Here is a 21,419-nt window from a genome sequence, read left to right on the forward strand (position 1 = left end):
CTTTGGTGTAAAGAGCAGACGTAGAGGCCGGATGGACAGCGATGTAACAAGCATCATTTGCCTTAAAGGTAACTCTTCCTCTGCGTCTGATTGGACGAATAGTAATATCAGTGATACTTGTTACACGCCAGGTGGCAGACCAGAAGCATACCTGACCAGATGTTCAAGTGCTTCTCAAACACAGGAATCACTTAGGACACAGGAAGCTGGAAAAAGGCTGATATCACGTTTTCAAACACCAAAGAAGAAACGGAAGTAGGAAGTAGAATGTAGGAGGAGAAAAACCTCAGAAGTACTCTGGTCCTCGGGGCGGGGAGCTGAATTTAGATTCATATCCTTGCACACTGTACGTGTTCAATGAAAATAAAAATTTAAAATACTTTTCATTACTAAATAATAATCAATCATTTATCGTTAATAAACACTGATATGTCTTATATATATCATTCCAGCCCTCGGCTATGTGAATGCACTGCGTAGTAATGCAGGGGCCCATTGAGCAACATCATTATATTAATAATAATAACAACAACCGCTATATTATTGGTATTATTATTATTATGTCAATAAGAAGTGGCGAGGAACAGGAGCACAGGTGAGCTGGCAGAAGGTCAGAGCGTTAAGCGGAAGGACACAGGGTCAGAGTTTACGGGGTCAGAGGTTACAAGGGAGGAGAGAGGCGAGAGGAAAGGAGACTTTCCTCGGGGCCGAAACTCACCGAGAACTCGCCAGAGATCTGTTTGAGCCAGCTTTCCAAAAACAGCCGGACCTCCGGCAGGGCGGCCAAGTCTATCTCATGTAGGATTTGGTCAAAATCTATGTCTTCAAGGCTGTTGTGAAGGAGAACAACTATAGAGTCTTAATTTCACTGTCCAAAAAGCAACATTCAATGCATTGTCTTTTATACTATTTATTTTCCTTAAATTCATATCCATCCACTAAATGTATTCAAAGACAGGGCAGCTTCAATGAACACACCTTATCCTCAACAAATGACTCTTCAAATAACAAACAAATGCGTGGGCTACATAAATATATATATATATATATATATATATATATATATATATATATATATATATATATATATATATATATATATATATATCGTCTAAACTCAGACATAAATATAGATCATCTAAACAAAAGGTTGGTCCGTAAAGTAGATATGTGCGTTATCAAGTGCTGAGTTAAAAAATAAAAACAATATATTATCAAAATATTCATTTAATGGCTTACGTCATACATAAATACAAATCCAAAAAAAACATAAATGCAGTTCACTGATTGTTGTTCCTTTAACTGGATAAATGAATTCTTCGGGGCTGTACACACTCATCCTAACGCTCTGTTTTGAGGAAGCTATAAATATGCCAGGCGTCCCTTGCTCCGGTGTCTCTGTCTGTACCTTTTCCCAAGAACGGCGGCCAGGTACTTCTTCACCGCCTTCTGCTTGCGGTAGCGGCTGTAACTGTCCGTGAAGACGCCGTCCGAGTGCCGCTTCGACAGAGGCTCCTCCTCGCTCTCCTCCATTGAGTTTCCCCCGCTGGAAGAGAGACGGCAAGGTTACATTCGCGCCTCGACGAAACGCCACTGGCGCGCTGCGCTACGGCGCGTGGCCGTGCGCGTTTTGAGCGCATTGGTTGGAAACAGTTGAGACCCAAGCACACATCAATGCTCAAAGCCTTTGTCTTTACTTGTAGACCCACCTCACAACCGCAGTAGTGGGTAAGTTTTGATTTAAAACATTTCAGTGTATTTTGTAGAAGAGAGAAGGGGCCTTTAATCAGTTTGATTTAATGAATCCCTGTGGGACTAGGGGCTGTGCCAATAAATTATTCAATTGGTACTAAAATAGACCCGTCTTTTTGGGTTTATTTGGGTCCGAAAAGATAAAATATTGAAGAAATAAAAAGAGAGATTAGTCCCAATAGTTAGAAAAAAGTCAAATCTGATTTACTGTGAGGACAGTAGACATAGGGATCAGTCAAATGGATCCCATCAAAATGGAAAAAACGCACAAAGTCTGAATAGAGACCGATACAGAGACACACTTACCCTACACGTTTCGCCATGAGCGCGTGGAGGTATTTCCGTGCGGACAGCTGACCCAACGCCTTCCGGTACGCCTTATTGAACATGCCGTCCGCGTGCCGCTGGGTTCTGGGTGACAAAACGTCCACAGAGATTCACGAGCCACTGTCACTTGACGCCGTCCTGCCACCTTAACCTGGCCGCGCCAGTCCACCAAACCCCGTCCGTGTTACAACTTATATTAGCCCATCATATTGGATCTGAAATAAGTTATTCTGTACTTATTTAGGATCTAGAAATGTGATTGAAATAAATGTATAGTCACAAGAAACATTATAAGCTGTAACCTATAACACGGTGGCGGTGCGTAATAACGTTTAGAACTTCTCTATCGTGGAACATGAAACCACACATGAATACAACTCGAAGTGCAGGGATGCGTAAGATGTAGAAAGTGTGCTTTGGTTACCTCTCCTCCTCGGGGTAGTATAAGGAGTAGACGTCCTCTGATGGTGCGCTCCGTAACGTCAGTTGGTTCCCGCCAAACGGCAGACGCAGTAACGAGTCCCCGTTCTCGTCGAAGACGTCGTCGTCGAGTCTGAGAACGAGATTTGAATGTTGTTTCAACTGTGATCACTGGGCGTTCGTTGATTTATTTCTTCAGCCACACGGATGAACACTGATCTTATGAATCGAACAAAAAAAGAAAATATATAGGCTATATTCCCAAATGTACGCCGGTTTTTTCATCATTCTACCGTTTTGCAACAACGACGATCGAGGGACAAAGTGAAATAAATAGGCCTACATGAAATAATTAAAGACTAGAAATACATGTAAATACATACAATGAACGTTTAGCACATAAGGACATCCCATGAAGCAAAAAATAAAACACGAATGACGTGCTGCGTTTGGTTTGAGTCTGCAAAATTTTCCAAAATATAATTCCAACATTAAATATGCCGCCCATATTTCATATTTTTATTTATTTTCGACACTTCAAACGTTTGATAAGGGACAACGTTATTCACGCACTCACAATGACACACACACACACACTCACACACACACACACACACACACGCACACACACACACACACACACACACACACACACACACACACACACACACACACATAAACTCCGTGGGGAATCACTGTTCCCCAGGTGGGCCCCTCACGTCATCATTTAAAATATAAATCGGTTTTTCCAGAATTTAAAGTGAATCAGAACCAACATAACCCTATATAAATATATAATGTATGTCTTCGTGTTTTTATTTGAATGCAATGCAAACGAATACACTAAAGATATTTTGTTACACCTGATAGGCCTACATGGTCATTCAAAAGGTGGAGATCCGGGTGGAGTACGTGATACTTTTAAAGGTAGAGATGGGGGGTTAAAAGGGAAGAGCTACACACCTGTCGTCGGGATGAAGGAGTCCCGCGGGAGAACAGCCCGCCCTGTAGTGCGTAACGAGCCCGTAGAGAAATAAAGCCGCGAGCGCTTTCCTCAACATCGTCCCGCTGAAAAAATGCAACAAAAGTAAAATGAAAAACTATCTGCTATTATCTCACCTCTTAATCATATAAAGTGGATTAAATATGCCTAAAGCAATTTAAAACGAACCGCTCGTTTTTGCGTAACACCTTTACGCTGCGTAAAAACTCCAAACTGATCCAGCGGCGCGATTTCTTACCTGTGAAAAGAGCGAGAACCAGGAATCATGCGATCGGCTGCAGAGAACTCCACTCTATCAACCTTCCTCCCTTCCTTCCTCCCTTATCTCTCTCTCTCTTTGTCTCTCTCTCTATCTCTCTATCGCTGGGTAGTTCCTCAGTGGAGAGTGTTTCTTCCCTGTGCGTCCTCGGATCCTCCGTGCCTGTGGTTCCGCCGGTTCTCGGAATGGCGAGAACGAACTCTACCTACTACAAGACGTGTGCGCGGGGCGGAGGAGAAGGACTGCGTGTTCCTTCGGTTCCCGCGTCTCTCAGTTTTTAATTCATGGCTCCAAAGGCGTCCCCCTTTTCATGCGGCTCTCGGGGGCCGCTGTCTACGTCATCAACCCCCCCCCCCCCCCCCCCCCCCCACACACACACACACACACACACCATTTATAGTTACAAGTAGGCTACCTTCCTCTCTGCGTAATAAAGCAGCTCAAGCCATAAAGGGAGGATTCTACCGGATTGCATCGGTTTCTACCGGAGCATATTATTAAAGTGACTAATTGTCAAAGACAGAGGTCACTCGATAGTTGGTCCGATAGGTGCCAAACACACGCAGTCAATTACACACCTGCACACACACACACACACACACACACACACACACACACACACGCACACACACACACACACACACACACGCACGCACGCACACACACACACGCACGCACACACACACACACACGAAACCACAAAGCAGAGTTATAGAGTATCTTTTATAGGTGACAGACAGCTGGTTAAAACAAAAAAGTTTCTTTAAATGATCAACCTTCGACCAACATTATAGGGGACATTTACAAGAAATCAGCTATTATATGACTAATTGAATGAATGTAATACATTCCTGTCCACGATGAGGAGTACTTTGCATTGGTTGATCGGTTGATTGCTTGATTGCTTGACGGTTCAGTGGCGAAGACAGCATTGCAAGGGTGGAACCCAGTGTTAAAAGTGAGTATAAGTACAAGTACTGTACTTAACTACAAATCCGACGTAGGCCTACTCGCATTAACTTGGGTATTTATACTTTCGGCTACCCTGTACTTCTCCTCAATTACATCTCAGAGGCAAATATTGTACTTCTTTCTCCACTAAACTGAGCAGACAGCTTTAGTTATTAGTTACTTTGCAGATTAAAATCCACATAACTAAATCTAATCAATAATTAATTATATTACTATATCAACAAGACTTTATTGGTCCGTAGGAAGAAATTTCACAAGCTAGCAGTGTGTAACTAGATACACATTAACAAAATGAACATTAGTGCACCATGAATATAATCCAATAATATAATATATATTATCCTGAAATGGGATGATATAATGGGATTCTGCATAATTGGTACTTTGCCTTTTGATCCTTTAAGTGAATGTTGATGCTATTAGGCTACTTTAGTACTTTTACTTTAGTACCATGTTCAATGCAGGACTTCAAATATTTCCAAAGTTTAGTAATACTACTCTCACTAAAAGATCTGCGTACTTCTTCAACCAGTGGTGAACCCGAGGAGTGATTCCCGCAGCGTCCTCCCCTGCCCCTTCTGACGTCAGCGGACGGTTATCCATGGCACACGCACATAGGTCTACTCCACATTTACTTCACTTTTATTCAGAGAAAACTGCAAAACGTCCCATTATATAAAGAATCCTTGGCTGACACCTCCCCCATGTGGCTGTGAGGCATACCTGCGTACTGACTGCTTTTGCTATTAATGGGCACAATGTTACTTTTACTATTAAGCCTCTATTACAATTAGGCCCCCCCAGTCTCTTTTATGCAAAGCTACTTGCGGTGTAAGTTTATAATATTAATGTCAATGATGTAGGCTGACTAATCAAGAATGCAATCAAGAAAATAAACAAACTACACATCATTGACAATTCTTATCAACGCTCTCTAAAATGTATTCAAACAGAAGTTGGTTTGTTATGATTGTTTTTATGGAGGTAACCGGAAGACCGATTTCTAGTTTTAATTAATAACTAACCTACTTGTTTCCTCCCATCCCGGTACACATAGGATTGAACAACCTGTTTGTTGGATGTGTGTTATGTGATATCGCTACTAAACTCATAAACTACTCGAGCAGTGAATCCACCATATTCTCTATGAGCCAGCCACTGGTCATCATGTCATAAAGTGAACTCGGATTTAAGATTTAATTAAAGTAAAACAAACTTTATCCAAACAGCAGGAAACCCAGGGAGGTAGACATGACTCAGCCAAATTAAATCATATTTAGCTTTCATTATGTTTACGGTGGTCTAGTTCATGACTAGTAACTGTAGCAAACATAGTGTGTGGGTGTGTTTGTGTGTGTGTGTGTATGTGTGTGTGTGTATGTGTGTGTGTGTGTGTGTGTGTGTGTGTGTGTGTGTGTGTGTGTGTGTGTGTGTGTGTGTGTGTGTGTGTGTGTGTTTGTGTGTGTGTGTGTGTGTGTGTGTGTGAGTCAAAAGTCACTTTCAGAATACACTACATATAGGTATATAGGTGGCCGGTAGTCCTACATATCTTACTGACTTTAGATCTTATTTCACAATTCAATGCCCACCTTTTGATGTGTTTTTTCAAATGTTGAATGTTGATTTCGAATATATCTCGATAGAGTTATATATATATATACACACACAGAACAACCCACAAAAATCGAGTTATTATCCTCTGTCCATCTGTTTGTTTTTGTTTGCCTTCATAAACTTGGGATATTATGTAGATTCTTCTCCCACCTACAATTTTGAGGTATATTTAGAAGGGATGTGCCTATTGTCTAGCATTAGAGGCCTTGCTCATTTGATCTATAGAAGGGATGGGCTAATTTCTTTAGTGGCCTTGTCCTTGGCCTTACCCTTAAATTATGAAATCCTCTTGTAAAAAAAAAATATAGCATTCAGGGTACAACTGCTTACGCCTTGTGAATAAAAATAAATAAATAAATACACAAATGAATTCATCTCTAATATACTAATGGAAACCACTAGATGGCGATATAGAACACATCTTTATTTTTCGTTTTTTCTATTTATTTCCCCAGAAGTCAATCTGTGCACTCAAGGAACGCTTTGCTGGACTCTGATTCGACATATCGCATTATACTATCATTTCTGATTCTCATGGTGGCTTTCCTGCGGTATAATGTAATTCTCATCATTATTCTGCTCCCTCCCACCACAGCTGTGTCGGAATGGTTCCAGCTGTGCAGATCCCAGGCGCAGCGGCCGCCATGTTGGATCGTGGAGGTTGATGTAAGTTTAGTACTAGGAAGTCTCATCGTCTGCAAGAAAGAATTGGACTCACACCCGGAATCTTTTGGTCCGGATTGTTCCTATTTACCATGCTATAGCCCCCGATGGTCGCCCCAGGGGAGTGGAGCGATGGACGCATGCGGTATAGCCCCGTAGTCCACCCGGTAATATTTAATGTCCACGCTTTGTTTTAACTTTATTTTCTGACACCGAATCGTCAAAATCTGGAGGTGGTGGTCTGGGTGGATGGAGAGGTGGTGATGAGGAGGAGGGAGACTTGGTTCGGTCTGGAATAACTCGTTCAGGAAAATACGCTGATTTATGTGAGCCGAGGATGAGAGTATAATCAAAGGTAAGAACATTGTGTTACATTTGATTAATGATTTGTGATGAATATCTGCTGGACGTTCACATGGACGCGCATCAGCTTGCATCCTTGACCTCGTATGACTGCTTCCGTCGACCAAACCCCCCCGAGTCAGATGTAGACATGTGTGATATCAGGGATCCCTGCGTGACTATGTCACGGTGCTTCCCACGACCTGTAACGTTAAAGGCTGTAAACTATGCAGTTATGGGTTTCCGTAAGGCAGCGTTGTGTCCTGATTCATCACCATGGGAGAGGAACATCAGTAGGGCAGCAGCCTCCATAGACATCTGTAGAGCAGCAGCCTCCATAGACATCTGTAGAGCAGCCTACATGGTCATCTGTAGAGCAGCAGCCTACATAGTCATCTGTAGGGCAGAAGCCTACATAGACATCTGTAGGGCATCAGCCTACATAGTCATCTGTAGAGCAGCCTACATAGTAATCTGTAGGGCAGCAGCCTACATAGACATCTGTAGGGCTGCAGCCTACATAGACATCTGTAGGGCTGCAGCCTACATAGACATCTGTAGGGCAGCCTACATATACATTAATCTGCAGGGCAGAAGCCTCCGGCTAGGCTGGGTATGTCACCCAAGTGAGAACTTGTAACACATTGCATATACTGATGTTGTTATAAACACGTGGATATTAACCAGTAGACTAGTATTTATTTTTGCCGTTCTCTGTGAATCTGGGGGTGTTAAGCGTTTTATGTTAAGGTTGTTCCTTAATTTCACTAGGATCTGAACTAGACTGAGAACTGAATTTTGGGTGTATTCTTTGTTTGCTGTGAAGTAATACCTCAAGCCAACTGTATTCTCAGACCAGATTAACCTGATCACCAACTTTGCATGACACACTTTGATCATGACAAAAGCTGTCAGGTGTCCAACACCGTCTCTCCGCCGTCATCATGGGTTTATTATTACCACTATCCAGATCAGAGGAAGAGGGAATGTTTCATTAAACACATGTCCTACCAAGACGAAGCTCCTCATGAGGCTGTAAGAGGAACCAGACCGTCGTTACGGAGACTATAAACTCGTTCAGACCTCAAAGCCACAGGCCATCCTAGAGGCTTGGTGGGACCTTTACGAGATGAAGAGCTGCCATTCCTAAGTCACTGGCGTCAGGTTTTGAAGGACTGTTAGAAACCCAGCCAGCAGCAGTGTTGAACTATGGCTTACTGTGTTTCACTCGGCCTCACAATTTAATTTAGGATACAATAAGATGCACTTTATGAATCCCAGACGGAACATTTGGGCGTAACTAGTAGGCTTAACTTCCAGAGTGCTGAGTCAACTGCGTGCCCTTCAGTTAACTCTGTTGATCTGCTGTCAAGAAGGGAATTGTCAACACGGCATCCTACCAAATACAATAAAGCTACATCACAATCGCATGGAAATAACATGGAAGTAATATGGCATACAAGCTTAACAGTAACACATTAACGTTAATAACATATCTTAAAGGTATCAGATATAACATGGCATACAATCCTAACAATAACAGAATAATTACAATCTAATAGCATCACAATAACATGGAAATGACAGCAAAAAATCCTAATATTAACACAATGATAGCATAATCCAATAACATAACAATACCCTAGAAATAGCATGGCATAAAATCCGAACATTCACTCAATAACAATCTTCGATTAACATAACAACAAAGATAATAATAATTGTCTTACGATGTACATACAACATATTTTCCTTTCTTTCGCTCTTTGTCTCTCTCTTCCTCTCTTTAAATGTTTGTAGAGTAGTTCAGTAATGGCTGGTGAGTGTTGTTGGTTATAAGCTTGCTAGCGTGTTGTTAGCATGTTGATGGTGAGTTGTAGGTCATTCTTGTGCCCTGGAGGCAGCGAGCTTCAGAAAGTAGCACACACTGCTATAATTAGCATCATAGCAGCAACACTATAGATATCCTTGTGTGGGTGTGTGTGTGTGTGTGTGTGTATACATAATATATGTATCATTTTGTGTTGAACTAAGTGGATACTCCCTGGATGACGGGTATCATTCAGTGTTTCCCCCAGAAAATGGGGAAAGGAGGGGGGGATGTCTCCGTTTCAATTCCATTCAAAAAGCTTGATGGCACAACCATTGTTGTGAACAGTATTACCGATGCATTATTTATCTTTATTTTTTATACCTGATGGAAGTATGTTTTCTTTCCCTACGAGAGTTTTCTACTTTTTTAATGCATAATAATTAATATATATATATATATTTTTTATATATATATATTTTTTTTTTTTCTAATATATATTTTTTATACATTGGTAGTCAAGGCGGGGCCCTATTGTTGTTAAGACGGCCGCCTTAACCATACAGTGCTGGGGGAAACACTGTCATTGAGGTCTATTAGTGTTGATGTCATCGGAGGTCAAGGGTCTTAATTCATGGTGGTTGTAAGTGCAGATCTGCTGTTTGGTATTAAAACCTAAGGTATTGTCTCTGGAATCAGAACGAAAGGATAGATTCCCCATGGATGGAATGACTATGGTCTGATATAAAAAGTAAAAACTACTGCTCGAAGCCTTGAGAGAAAGTGCCTGTGTAAAAGTCTTTTCCAGACTTGGATACAACACTGCTGAACTGAGGTCTGCTGCTTGCTATGACCTCATCGTCTTCTCTCCTTAAAGGGGAGGTTGCCTGGGGATCTTAAAGGAGGTTTTGATGCCAATTTTCTGCCTGGCAGAGCACTCCGTGCTTGGGTTAACGTCTGTGATTGAATTTATAGGTTAGCAAGGGGCATGAGAGAGAACCTGCACTTAGGTGTATTGATAGCATTAAGTATTAGCTGAGAGATGGTTGCTTTAAGGTATTAGCTGAGCAATGGTTAAGTTGATGTATTAGGTTAGAGATGGAAACATTAAGGTATTGGGTTAAAGATCATTAGGTTTAGGGATAATCTGAGAGATGGTTATGTTTATGTATTAGGTTAGAGATGGTAACTTTTAGGTTTAAGTTTACTCAGGTACTATGTTGATGTTATGTGTGGTTACGGTTCTAGGGAATTGAAATGCATCATGGGAAATGTCCATCGGAGCACACACTGGTGTGTGGTTGCAAGCAATCTTAACCATGCTTTAGGATTCGGTGATACACACACACCGCCGCCACCTCCCTCTCCGTTGAAGCAGGTAATAACATCTTGTCCTTACTTTTGCACTTCAAAGCTGTGGTTCTAAGATTAGTTCCATTATGAGATCACCACATCCTGTTCCCTGCAGCCAATCAGGGCACAGGAACCAACAGCAGGCTGCTGGTGGCCATATTCGCCCCACCACCTCCCCCCGTCCCTGGTGGACGGACACCCCCATGTACTAATGAGCAGACTAACTTGGAATTAGATACATTCATTAAGTAGCAGGTAGGGGTTAGACAGTAGAGAGACAGGTCATTAAGGAGCAGGTAGGGGTTAGACAGTAGAGAGACAGGTCATTAAGGAGCAGGTAGGGGTTAGACAGTAGAGAGACAGGTCATTAAGGAGCAGGTAGGGGTTAGACAGTAGAGAGACAGGTCATTAAGGAGGAGGTAGGGGTTAGACACTAGAGAGACAGGTCATTAAGGAGCAGGTAGGGGTCTAAGTGTGTGTGTGCTGTTTATCTGTTGAATGTGTGTTTGTATATGAGTGTGTATGTGCGTGCTGTTTGTGTGTGTTATGACTGTGTGTGCATGGTGTCTATGGGCATAGGGTGTTGAACACGGTCTGTAAGTGTGGGTAGGTGTGTAGTTGCTGGAGAGGCGGGTGGGCCACCAGTTGAGCCAACCTTAAGACCAAAGGAGTGGTCAGTGTGACTGTATCTCCATCTGGAGCTGAAGTGAATGCTGGACCCTGCAGCCTTGCAGGGTCCAGGGCTTAGTCCCCACGGCCCTGATCCACAGTGATGATAATCTGGGTCACACCGCCACACACTGAGCACCAGGACAATATTTGGTTAGGGAACACACAGACGCAAACACACACGCAAACACACACGCAAACACACACGCATGCCAGTCCAAGTCCATGAGGACCATACGAATGAACCCTGATAATCCTGCCTGTGTGCACAGTGCAATGTCTCTGATTATTAACAATATCCACGTGGCATGTTGACGATGGTAACCTCCTGATACTGTTAACGTATTGTAGGTGCATGTTAGCAATAGTCGAGGGCGACATGTTAACTGCTAAATATTAACGCTACATTGTTAAAACATATTAAAATTGGCGATGGCTGCATAAAGTATTAAGAATATACACATATTACAGTCAACATATTTGTGATGTTTAATGTTTTAATCTGTAATATTATCAATATATTGATGACTACATATTACCGTTAACTATGTATGACACATTAACCATGGATAACTGTTAATAAATTAATATTAATGTCTTTTTACCATAAACGATAGCTACACATTAACAATAGCAACGTATGAACATACATCTTAATGTTCTTTATTAGTGTCTAGGTATTGGCTTTTCTGTCATCTTGTCTTTCTAAGTATTACCTATGTTTGTCGTCTGTGCTGGTTCTCTTGCAGGACTCCGTGCTGATTCAGACCAGGACCTGACCAGACAAGACCTGACCAGTCAAGACCAGGACCAGACCAGGACCTGACCGGACCAGGACCAGACCAGACCAGGACCTGACCAGACCAGGACCAGGACCAGACCAGGACCAGGACCAGACCAGGACCAGGACCAGACCAGGACCAGACCAGGACCTGACCAGACCAGGACCAGGACCAGACCAGGACCAGACCAGGACCTGACCAGACCAGGACCAGGACCAGACCAGGACCAGGACCAGACCAGGACTAGACCAGACCAGACCTGACCAGTCAAGACCAGGACCAGGACAAGGACCAGGACCATGGGCTGCGTGGAGAGCAAGGCGGACAAGGAGGCGAAAGCCAAGTGTCGCCCGGAGACCTCCCCACAGGCGCCAGACCCCGCCTCCGCCGCATCACCTCACATGACCGGCCCGTACGGACCGGACCCCACCCAGAACCCCCCCGCCCAGCCCTCCACCTCCGGCGGGGCCGCCGGCGCCTTCAACCACGCCATGACGCCGTTTGGCGGCGCCTCCGTCATGACCCCGTTCGGGGGAGCGTCCGCCTTCTCCGCCGCCTTACCCAGCTCCTTCTCCGGAACCATCTCCGGTACGCATCACCAGCTCTGCGTCCAATCAGCTCCGCTCGCCGTCCTCAGGTTTCAGATATACTCGACCATCACCTAAAACCATACATGCGGGGTACTCCTCGCGGTTTGTGTTGCATTAGTAGGGGGTTGGTCACCTGTAGCCGCTGCTTATCGCCCTGAGAGCGGAGATCGGGGCAGGTTTAGGTAGGATTAGGGCTGTAATCCCAACCCCCCAGGGATTAACGTCCCCAGGGGGGTGGCAGGGAGAGTGTTTCTTGGGTGGATAGCAGGATAACAGCTGACCCCATTAACCCCTTCAGGTGTGGATCCGGTGTCACATCCAGGGTCCATGGGAGGGATTCTTGATACCAACTGTCACGGCCCGCTATAATATAAATATCTCGTGGTGTAAATCGAAGGGTATCTGATAGAGTACTAAAGTGAAAACGTCACGTTGTCCTGGCAACCGGATTTTCTGTTCTAAACTGAACGAGAGATGGCCTTTTCCATTGCTCCCATGTGTTGTTTCTTTCAAAATGAAAAATCAATTTCAAGAGGTGAAAATCACTACTAATCGAAACATGTCGAGGCGTTCATGTATTCCCCTGGGGTATTAAAAGGAAAAGTTCTTAAAAGTTAGTTTATTTTATTTTTTTTATATGAAGACAATCTATTCTCAATATTACTTACATCATTGGTAAAGCAAACTCACAAGTCAATTCGCAAAAAAATTGTTTCTTTTTCTATAAAACGTTTGTGTGGCATAGGATTTACCCTTGTTAATTTTGTTTGTGTAGAACCGAAAATCGGTTGCTATGGAAACGTGACGTCACACTTTAGTACTGTATTGTCTACTGTCTTTGGAGAGACAGTCTCAATTTTGAATGTAGCCTCTTCCTGTCATAATTGGGTTGACAGAAACCTGCGTGCGAGCGCGCATGCGTGTTTTCATTATAATTGTCAGTGTGTGTGTGTGGCATTTGTGAAACAGATTGACATCAGTGTGTGTCGCTGTGCGTAGGGGGCGTGACGTTCTTCGTGGCACTGTATGACTATGAGGCGCGGACGTCGGACGACCTCTCGTTCAAAAAAGGAGACCGCTTCCAGATCATCAACAACACGTACGTCGCTCCATTGACATTAGAGCTCTCTCTCGCTCTCCCTTACTATTCATATTCTCTCGCACTGACTATTGTACTCCCCCTCACAACCATACTTCCTGTCACATGCTCAGCCCTGGAGTTATCCTTAAGCCCCCTTTTTATAAGGAGTTGATCCAAAATGGAGGATATGTTCCAGATCTTTAATGTCACACAAGGGGGGAGGGGAACTGAACTGTACCAGAGGATTTAGAGATAAATGATTTGAGGATAAATCTCTCTTCTGGGCCAGATCCAGAGGTCAATGTATTCCAGAGTAGTATCTAGATTTATACTATATATTACACTAGTATAATATCAGATGGTATAATACAGCTATTATATAATAATATTCTACATTATTATATATATTATATTTTATACATTATGCTCATACTAAATGTCTTTGTTCTTTTTATCTCTCCTCCTCCTTATCCTCCCTCTCTTTCTTAATCTCCTGCCTCACTCACCCCCTCTAATCCCCTCTCTCTCGTCCTTCTCCTCTCCCTCCGCCCCCTCCTCCTCCAACTCCTCCTCATTCTTCTCCTCCTCCTCCTTCTAGTGAGGGAGAATGGTGGGAGGCGCACTCCATCAGTAGTGGTCAGAAGGGCTACATCCCCAGTAACTACGTAGCCCCTGCTGACTCCATCCAGGCCGAGGAGTAAGACACACACACACACACACACACACACACACACACACACACACACACACACACACACACACACACACACACACACACACACACACACACACACACACACACACACACACACACAGACAGACTTATTTAATAGAACATCATTCTCAGATGCTTAATGCTCACCCTGATAACCCGTAACAACATAATTGGAAGTAAATTATAAATTTTCCATTGTTCATTACTTTAGGGTGGTATTTTGGTCATGTCTTGCTGAGGCGGTACTACATTATCTTCCTATGTTAATATCTAGTCAAGTGGTTTTATAGTACCTTAATGTGTCAAGTTAGTTACATTTATGCTACAGTACCTTCATGGCTTGTGAAGGTGGTATTACAGTACCTTAATGTCTTGTTAAAGTGGTATTACAGTACCTTCATGTCATATTAAGGTGGTATTACAGTACCTAATGTCTTGTTGAGGTGATATTACAATACTTGTTGTATCACGGATGTATTGTCATGTTTTGTTAAGGTGGTATTTTGGTAAGATGGGCCGTAAAGACGCAGAGCGGCTGATTCTGAACCCGGGGAACCACAGAGGAACGTTCCTGGTCCGAGAGAGTGAGACAACCAAAGGTAAGGCCAAGCTGGGGCGGTAGTGTGCGCTGTGTGTTCTGCTTTAGTTTATGGCTTTGTGTTAGTGTGTAACGGATGTTGGTGTGTCTTGTGACGCTAAAGTTTCTCTGGAACCCTCTGCCAGGTGCGTACTCGCTGTCGATCCGGGACTGGGACGAGGTCAAGGGTGACAGCGTGAAACACTACAAGGTCCGCAAACTGGACAGCGGAGGATATTACATCACCACCAGAGCTCAGTTCCACACCCTGCAGAAACTAGTCAAACACTACACAGGTACACTCTCTCTCTCTCTCTCTCTCTCTCTCTCTCTCTCTCTCTCTCTCTCTCTCTCTCTCTCTCTCTCTCTCTCTCTCTCTCTCTCTCTCTCTCTCTCTCTCTCTCTCTCTCTCTCTCTCTCTCTCTCTCTCTCTCTCTCTCTCATTGGCTCTGTCTCACTTTCTTACTGTCTCTCTGTGTGTGTCTCCATTTAGATCTAAATAGCTTCATTGGCATAGATAATATAAGATTTGTACATTGTCAGCTCAATCAAAACTAAATAACAAATAATAGTTGTAAAATCTAAAATATTGATTTGGTGTGTGTGTGTGTGTGTGTTTGCGTGTCCGGTGCAGAGCACGCAGACGGGCTGTGCCACCGTCTGACGGCGGTGTGTCCCACGGTGAAGCCCCAGACCCAGGGCCTGGCGCGGGACGCCTGGGAGATCCCCCGGGACTCGCTCCGCCTGGAGCTCCGGTTGGGACAAGGCTGCTTCGGAGACGTCTGGATGGGTAGGAGACCACCCCTGGAGGGACCCTGGTTCGAGAGAGAGAGAGAGAGAGAGAGAGAGAGAGAGAGAGAGAGAGAGAGAGAGAGAGAGAGAGAGAGAGAGAGAGAGAGAGAGAGAGAGAGAGAGAGAGAGAGAGAGAGAGAGAGAGAGAGAGAGAGAGAGAGAGAGAGAGAGGCAGGGAGGCAGGGAGGAAGACCGATTGAAGGATGAAAGCAACAATACGCACACACTTGTGTCACCGTGGTGTTTATCATGATAAGGGAAAATATGAAATCATGACATCTCAGCAGAAACCTTCAAACACCGTGCACTCTCTTGGCGTGCGCTGGGTTCAGGCTATTCTGGTCCATTTCCTGTCAGCACTTCCTGTGGGAGATGTGTATATCCCGAACGGAAGAAGCATCTTCTCCCAGGGCGATGTTTGGAACAGATTTGTTGTGTCTTGATCTAAGATGCATCGTCTGATAAGATAAGATGTACTTTGTTTAGGCCTTCCGGGAATTCAGGATCGGAACAGGTATTTTTATTTTTGCTGAACACCAATAATAGTGTTCAGCAAACACTATTTCACTCACACACACACACACACACACACACACACACACACACACACACACACACACACACACACACACACACACAGAATATTGAGAGAGAGATTATTGTAACATGGTTGTTCTCTAAACAGAATCTCTCCCTCCGCTTGCTCCCACCACACAGGGACGTGGAACGGGACCACCAAGGTGGCCATCAAGACGCTGAAGCCGGGGACCATGTCCCCGGAAGCCTTCCTCCAGGAGGCCCAGATCATGAAGAAGCTCCGGCACGACAAGCTGGTGCCGCTGTTCGCCGTGGTGTCGGAGGAGCCCATCTACATCGTCACAGAGTACATGGCCAAAGGTCAGACGGCTGCTGCTTTTCAACTAAACCTTACCTCAATATCGTCTTTAGAATAAAGAGGAACTAATAATAGGATTAGAGATTAATTTACATTTAGATTTAGGCCATTTAGCAGACGCTTTTATCCAAAGTGACTTACAATAAGTACATTTGTCAGAAGAAAGAGGAATAACATATCGCTGTCAGTACAGTAAGGCTGGCACATCGTGAACCTGAGACAGGAGTAGAGCTGCCTCATAGTGAAAATGGGACAGAGACATGAGACATGTTGAAGCAGCTTTCTGCTCCCTACTGATGTCCCCTTATATGGTCATGTGATACATTTAATAACCCACCTGCTGCTCCATCGTATCACCTGTGGTCACCTGTGGTCATCGTATCACAGGTGTCTCCCCCCCTGACAAGGTGATAATTACAGTGAAATTGATTGGCCGGCAGTCAGTGTCCATCATCACCCACTGTGAATAAGCTAGGCTGCGTGCGGTCCGAGGCTGTGACAGGTGATCCTCAGTGGGGGTTTAATATATGAAAGCTGTCCCCGCAAGCCCCTTGTGGTTTATGAGGCCTTAGGCAGAGAAGTTTAATTAAAAACCACATCGCTTTTGTGTGTGTGTGTGTGGGCGTGTGCGTGTGCTGCTAACACTTCTGTCTGCTCTCAGGAAGTTTGCTTGACTTCCTCAAGGAGGGCGACGGGAAATTCCTGAAGCTGCCCATGCTGGTGGACATGGCCGCTCAGGTGAGTTCACTTGCACCTAAGTCATGCTTTGATTCATGATGTTATTTAGCCATGATATTGTCCAGTCATCATGTTGTTTGTCATGATGTCACTTAGTCATGTAGTTTAGTCATGATACAGTTAAGTTATGCTCTTATCATGATGTATAGTTATGCTGTTATCATGGTGATTTTTTTGTCCTTATGTAGTTTAGTCATGAAGTCGTTTAGTCATTCTGTAGCTTAGTCTTGATGTAGTTCAGCCATTTCGTTATTTAGTCATGATCTAACCATGATGTAGTTTAGCCATGATGAGGTTAAGTTATTTATTTTTGTCATGATGTTGTTAAGCCATGCTTATCTTCATTCATGATGTCATTAAGGCATGATGTAGGTAAATCATGGTCGTTAATTCATGATGTAGCTAAGTCATGACGTCGTTTAGTCATTTATTTTTGTCATGATGTCATTAAGTCATGCTTATCTTCAGTCATGATGTCATTTAGTCATGATGTAGTTAAGTCATAATGTCACCATGATGTAGTTTGGTGATTAAGTAACCATGTTAAGTTGTGATGAGGTAAAGTCATCATGGCTCCTCCCAGACGACAGATACAAATGTCTCCCTCTCATCTCCTCCCTCCCCTGCGTTGCTCCAGATTGCTGATGGGATGGCCTTTATCGAAAGGATGAACTACATCCACCGGGACCTGCGTGCCGCCAACATCCTGGTCGGAGACAACCTGGTCTGCAAGATTGCTGACTTTGGTCTGGCGCGGCTCATCGAGGACAACGAGTACACTGCCAGGCAAGGTAAATCAAACCAGAGCACCCAAACTGCATGTACAATCTGCACCAAAAATAATACTAACCGTATAGGGTTGAATTAAACATTTTATGTCCATTTTAATACCTTTTCATATTTTTAATTTACCCTCTTATACCTGTGTTTAGAATGTTATATTGTATATATACTGTATTGTTTGTGATTTAGAGAGAGATTGAGAAAGAGGGAATGGCCTCAAGTACAGGTCTAATGGTCTTTCTTCGCTCTGTAACATCCTGGGATATAAGATACTTGAGAAGGGAGATTGTCAGTTAATTGATCGAATCAGCATTGATTTAAGTCCAACATTAAATCGATTGTTGCCTCATCGCTTCTCTATTTCCTTTGCTTCTCTCCTCCTATCCTCTTATCGTCCTCCTGCCTTTCACTTCATCTCGCCTCTCCTCTTCCCCCCTCCTCCTCTCCTCCCCTCCTATCCTTGCTCCCCAGGAGCCAAGTTTCCCATTAAGTGGACGGCTCCAGAAGCAGCTCTCTACGGCCGCTTCACCATCAAGTCTGACGTCTGGTCTTTCGCCATCCTGCTCACGGAGCTGGTCACTAAAGGAAGAGTTCCCTACCCAGGTAACTCATTAGTGCTATTACTGGTGTTAGCACTACTTTTATTCATTAACAAGCGCACTAGTGTTTTTGCTAGCGTTTACATTATTACTTGACTTGATTCAGAAACGGAATGTCCACTCAGAGTTCAGGATGGTCTCACGAGGCTAGCTAGCAACCGCTAGAGGTGGTCTAGTAAGTCCTACACATGGTCGGTTTTATGTGTATCCACCATGTACTATCATGTATTCACATGTAATATTGTGTTGTGTATCAGGCATGGTGAACAACAAGGTTCACCATGTCACATATTACTCTGTATCAGTCTGTATTAACTTCAATTCTTGTGAAATAGCATGTTGTATAATATAATATAATATAATATTGTATAATATTGTAATGTATAAACTGTATAATAACATGTATAACGCATGCATTTTATCTATTAAGGTTAAATATCATGTATAATTGTATTGTTAAAATGAATTACTGATTTACAAAATGTATAACTGACCACAAAATGTATAATTGTGGTATTAACCTGTATTACTACTTAACAACATGTATAAACATGTGTTACGGATGAATAACATGTATTATTATGTTATTAACCTGCATGATGCTTGATAACATCCCTTTGTTGTAGGGATGGTGAACCGGGAGGTGCTGGAGCAGGTGGAGCGCGGCTACCGCATGCCGTGCCCCCAGGGCTGCCCCGAGTCCCTCCACGACATGATGCAGCTCTGCTGGAAGAAGGAGCCTGACGAGAGGCCCACCTTCGAGTACATCCAGTCCTTCCTGGAGGACTACTTTACCGCCACCGAGCCGCAGTACCAGCCTGGCGACAACCTGTAGTATCCCTCCACCTGGGGACAACCTATAGTGCTTTTTCCCTCCCCCCTGAGGCCTGATGACGACCTGTAGTCTTATAGTATCCCTTCACCCACCCTCACCGCCAATTGCAGCCCTGTATCCCTCCGCCGGATGTCAGCACGTTGTCCCGTATCCCCTGGCCCCAGCCCCATAACCACCAATGGCCTCAGACCCATTACCACCAATGGCCCCAGACCCATTACCACCAATGGCCCCGTATCCCTCCGCCACCCGGAACAGGAAGTTAAATTCAAGGGGAGGGGCTACTGATCATTGCGACAACCACAACAAGTTTATCCAAATACATTTTTTCATTGGTTTGTTTGTTTAAGGCCATTGAGAATTAGCCTGGCTATTGCCAGACCAAGCTCAATCGTAGATTGAACGTTGCTCTGGGGAAGCTGCTGTCATTTTCTTTAGCACAAGAGGCGTGGCCTAGTTCAAATGACTCTGTATGCAATTGGCTGCTTGCCGTCGCTCGCCTGTCGTCATTGTGTTAAACCAGCCAATAGTGCGCCAGGGGGAGAAGCCAGCTTGGTGATTGGCTCCCGCAAAAGCGTATCGGAAGCAGGAAGAAATGTAATGCTCCTCTCCAGACCCTGCTGCAGGGCGAATTCCAGTCGCCGGCAGAACAGGCTGGGAGTACCCAGTCTAATTGAGAATGGTTTTGCACGTTCTTTTGTACTGCAGATCTTTTTATTTTGGCTGTGTGGTGTAGTGGTCGCAGGTCACATTCTCCCACAACAATACTGTGGAAATGGACACTTTGTGGAAGGAAGTGCTGATGGATTTAATTTGTAAGTAAAGGGTGGTGTTATACCCCCTCTTTAATATATATACATATATATATATACATATATAAATACTATCTCTTATATATCTTGGGATAAATTGTAAAAAAAATACATTGTTATAAGGTCTGAAACTTTTTTCTACAACTTACGGACAAATGCCCAGTTCACGGCAGAGGACAGCGGTTCTAGCGCTGCGACGCGGTCCTCATCATTTACACCGCAAGCAGGAACAAACTCACTAAGTTAGTCCTTGTTTGAGATCCATTTCCAGAAACAAAACGATTTGATCATGACCTATGATATCAGCATTTTGCCTGATTTGCAGGTTCATTTCTTCATTTCCATTGTTTTAGGACCTTTGTGACTGGACATGAGAGAACAGCAGTATGTGTGTGTTTGGGTTCACCTTACCTTTCAGCTCATGTTACTGCTTATATGGGCTCTTTTCTCTGAACTACACTACATAGGAAACTAGTGTTTCCAAATTCCTACAATACCCCTTGACGTACAAGTGACACTAGCCAGGGAAGGAGTGAATGTGTGTGTGTGTGTGTATGAGTGAGATCACTATGTCCAAATAAAACTAAATGAATATCCATGATGTGTGGACCACCATCACCAAGAGAGAGACGTTATCAGAAGGACCTGCTAAACACTCCTGAATCACCTGCTGTAGGGAAGTGACGTTCTACGGAAATAACCTTTTCTTGTTGAAAAGGTCAAAAACAGGAATTGGTTTTGTATGAAGCCAGGTAAAACCATTCACGCCTCAAAGACTTTCCTCAACAGGCCTATAATAAACCGACAAGCTTTTAAAAAAGGGCTTTTTACATATTGATACGTCTGCATTTTATAATAAGTAATTAAACAACGGTTGGTAGCAAATGTTGGGGCGGGAAAAAGTTAAATATTCAACTGAAATATTTGTACAATAAAAATAAATTGACTATTGAAAGTGATTTGGGGTTCGTCCTTCAAATGCTTCACATAGGTGCGCGTTCTTTGTAAGCAACGCTGTTCAGCCAACCAATCAGAG

General features: G+C 43.7%; 2 protein-coding genes across 3 annotated transcripts; one reads left to right on the forward strand and one right to left on the reverse strand.

Moving 5' to 3' along the window:
* Positions 1 to 661: 661 nt before the first annotated feature.
* On the reverse strand, positions 662 to 3,769 carry adcyap1a (adenylate cyclase activating polypeptide 1a; the record flags this gene model as incomplete). The annotated part of the gene is made up of 6 exons (XM_079755070.1): positions 662 to 830; positions 1,409 to 1,546; positions 2,059 to 2,163; positions 2,504 to 2,632; positions 3,463 to 3,567; positions 3,741 to 3,769. The coding sequence occupies 6 exons, from the start codon at positions 3,767 to 3,769 to the stop codon at positions 662 to 664; spliced, it is 675 nt and encodes a 224-aa protein (XP_079611196.1).
* A 3,243-nt stretch (positions 3,770 to 7,012) lies between these two features.
* LOC307088714 (tyrosine-protein kinase Yes-like) lies at positions 7,013 to 21,277 on the forward strand. Of its 2 annotated transcripts, none has more exons than XM_079754669.1 (12): positions 7,013 to 7,365; positions 11,934 to 12,554; positions 13,556 to 13,655; positions 14,236 to 14,334; positions 14,848 to 14,951; positions 15,076 to 15,225; positions 15,564 to 15,719; positions 16,439 to 16,618; positions 17,278 to 17,354; positions 17,992 to 18,145; positions 18,609 to 18,740; positions 19,363 to 21,277. In XM_079754669.1, the coding sequence occupies exons 2-12, from the start codon at positions 12,266 to 12,268 to the stop codon at positions 19,569 to 19,571; spliced, it is 1,650 nt and encodes a 549-aa protein (XP_079610795.1). In that variant the 5' UTR covers positions 7,013 to 7,365; positions 11,934 to 12,265; the 3' UTR covers positions 19,572 to 21,277. The 2 variants fall into 2 exon arrangements, with proteins under 2 accessions (XP_079610795.1, XP_079610796.1); XM_079754670.1 differs by having other exon boundaries at positions 7,013 to 7,177.
* Positions 21,278 to 21,419: the final 142 nt, after the last annotated feature.

The sequence above is a fragment of the Pollachius pollachius genome, assembly GCF_949987615.1.
Source record: "Pollachius pollachius genome assembly, chromosome: 17".
NCBI lineage: Eukaryota > Metazoa > Chordata > Actinopteri > Gadiformes > Gadidae > Pollachius > Pollachius pollachius.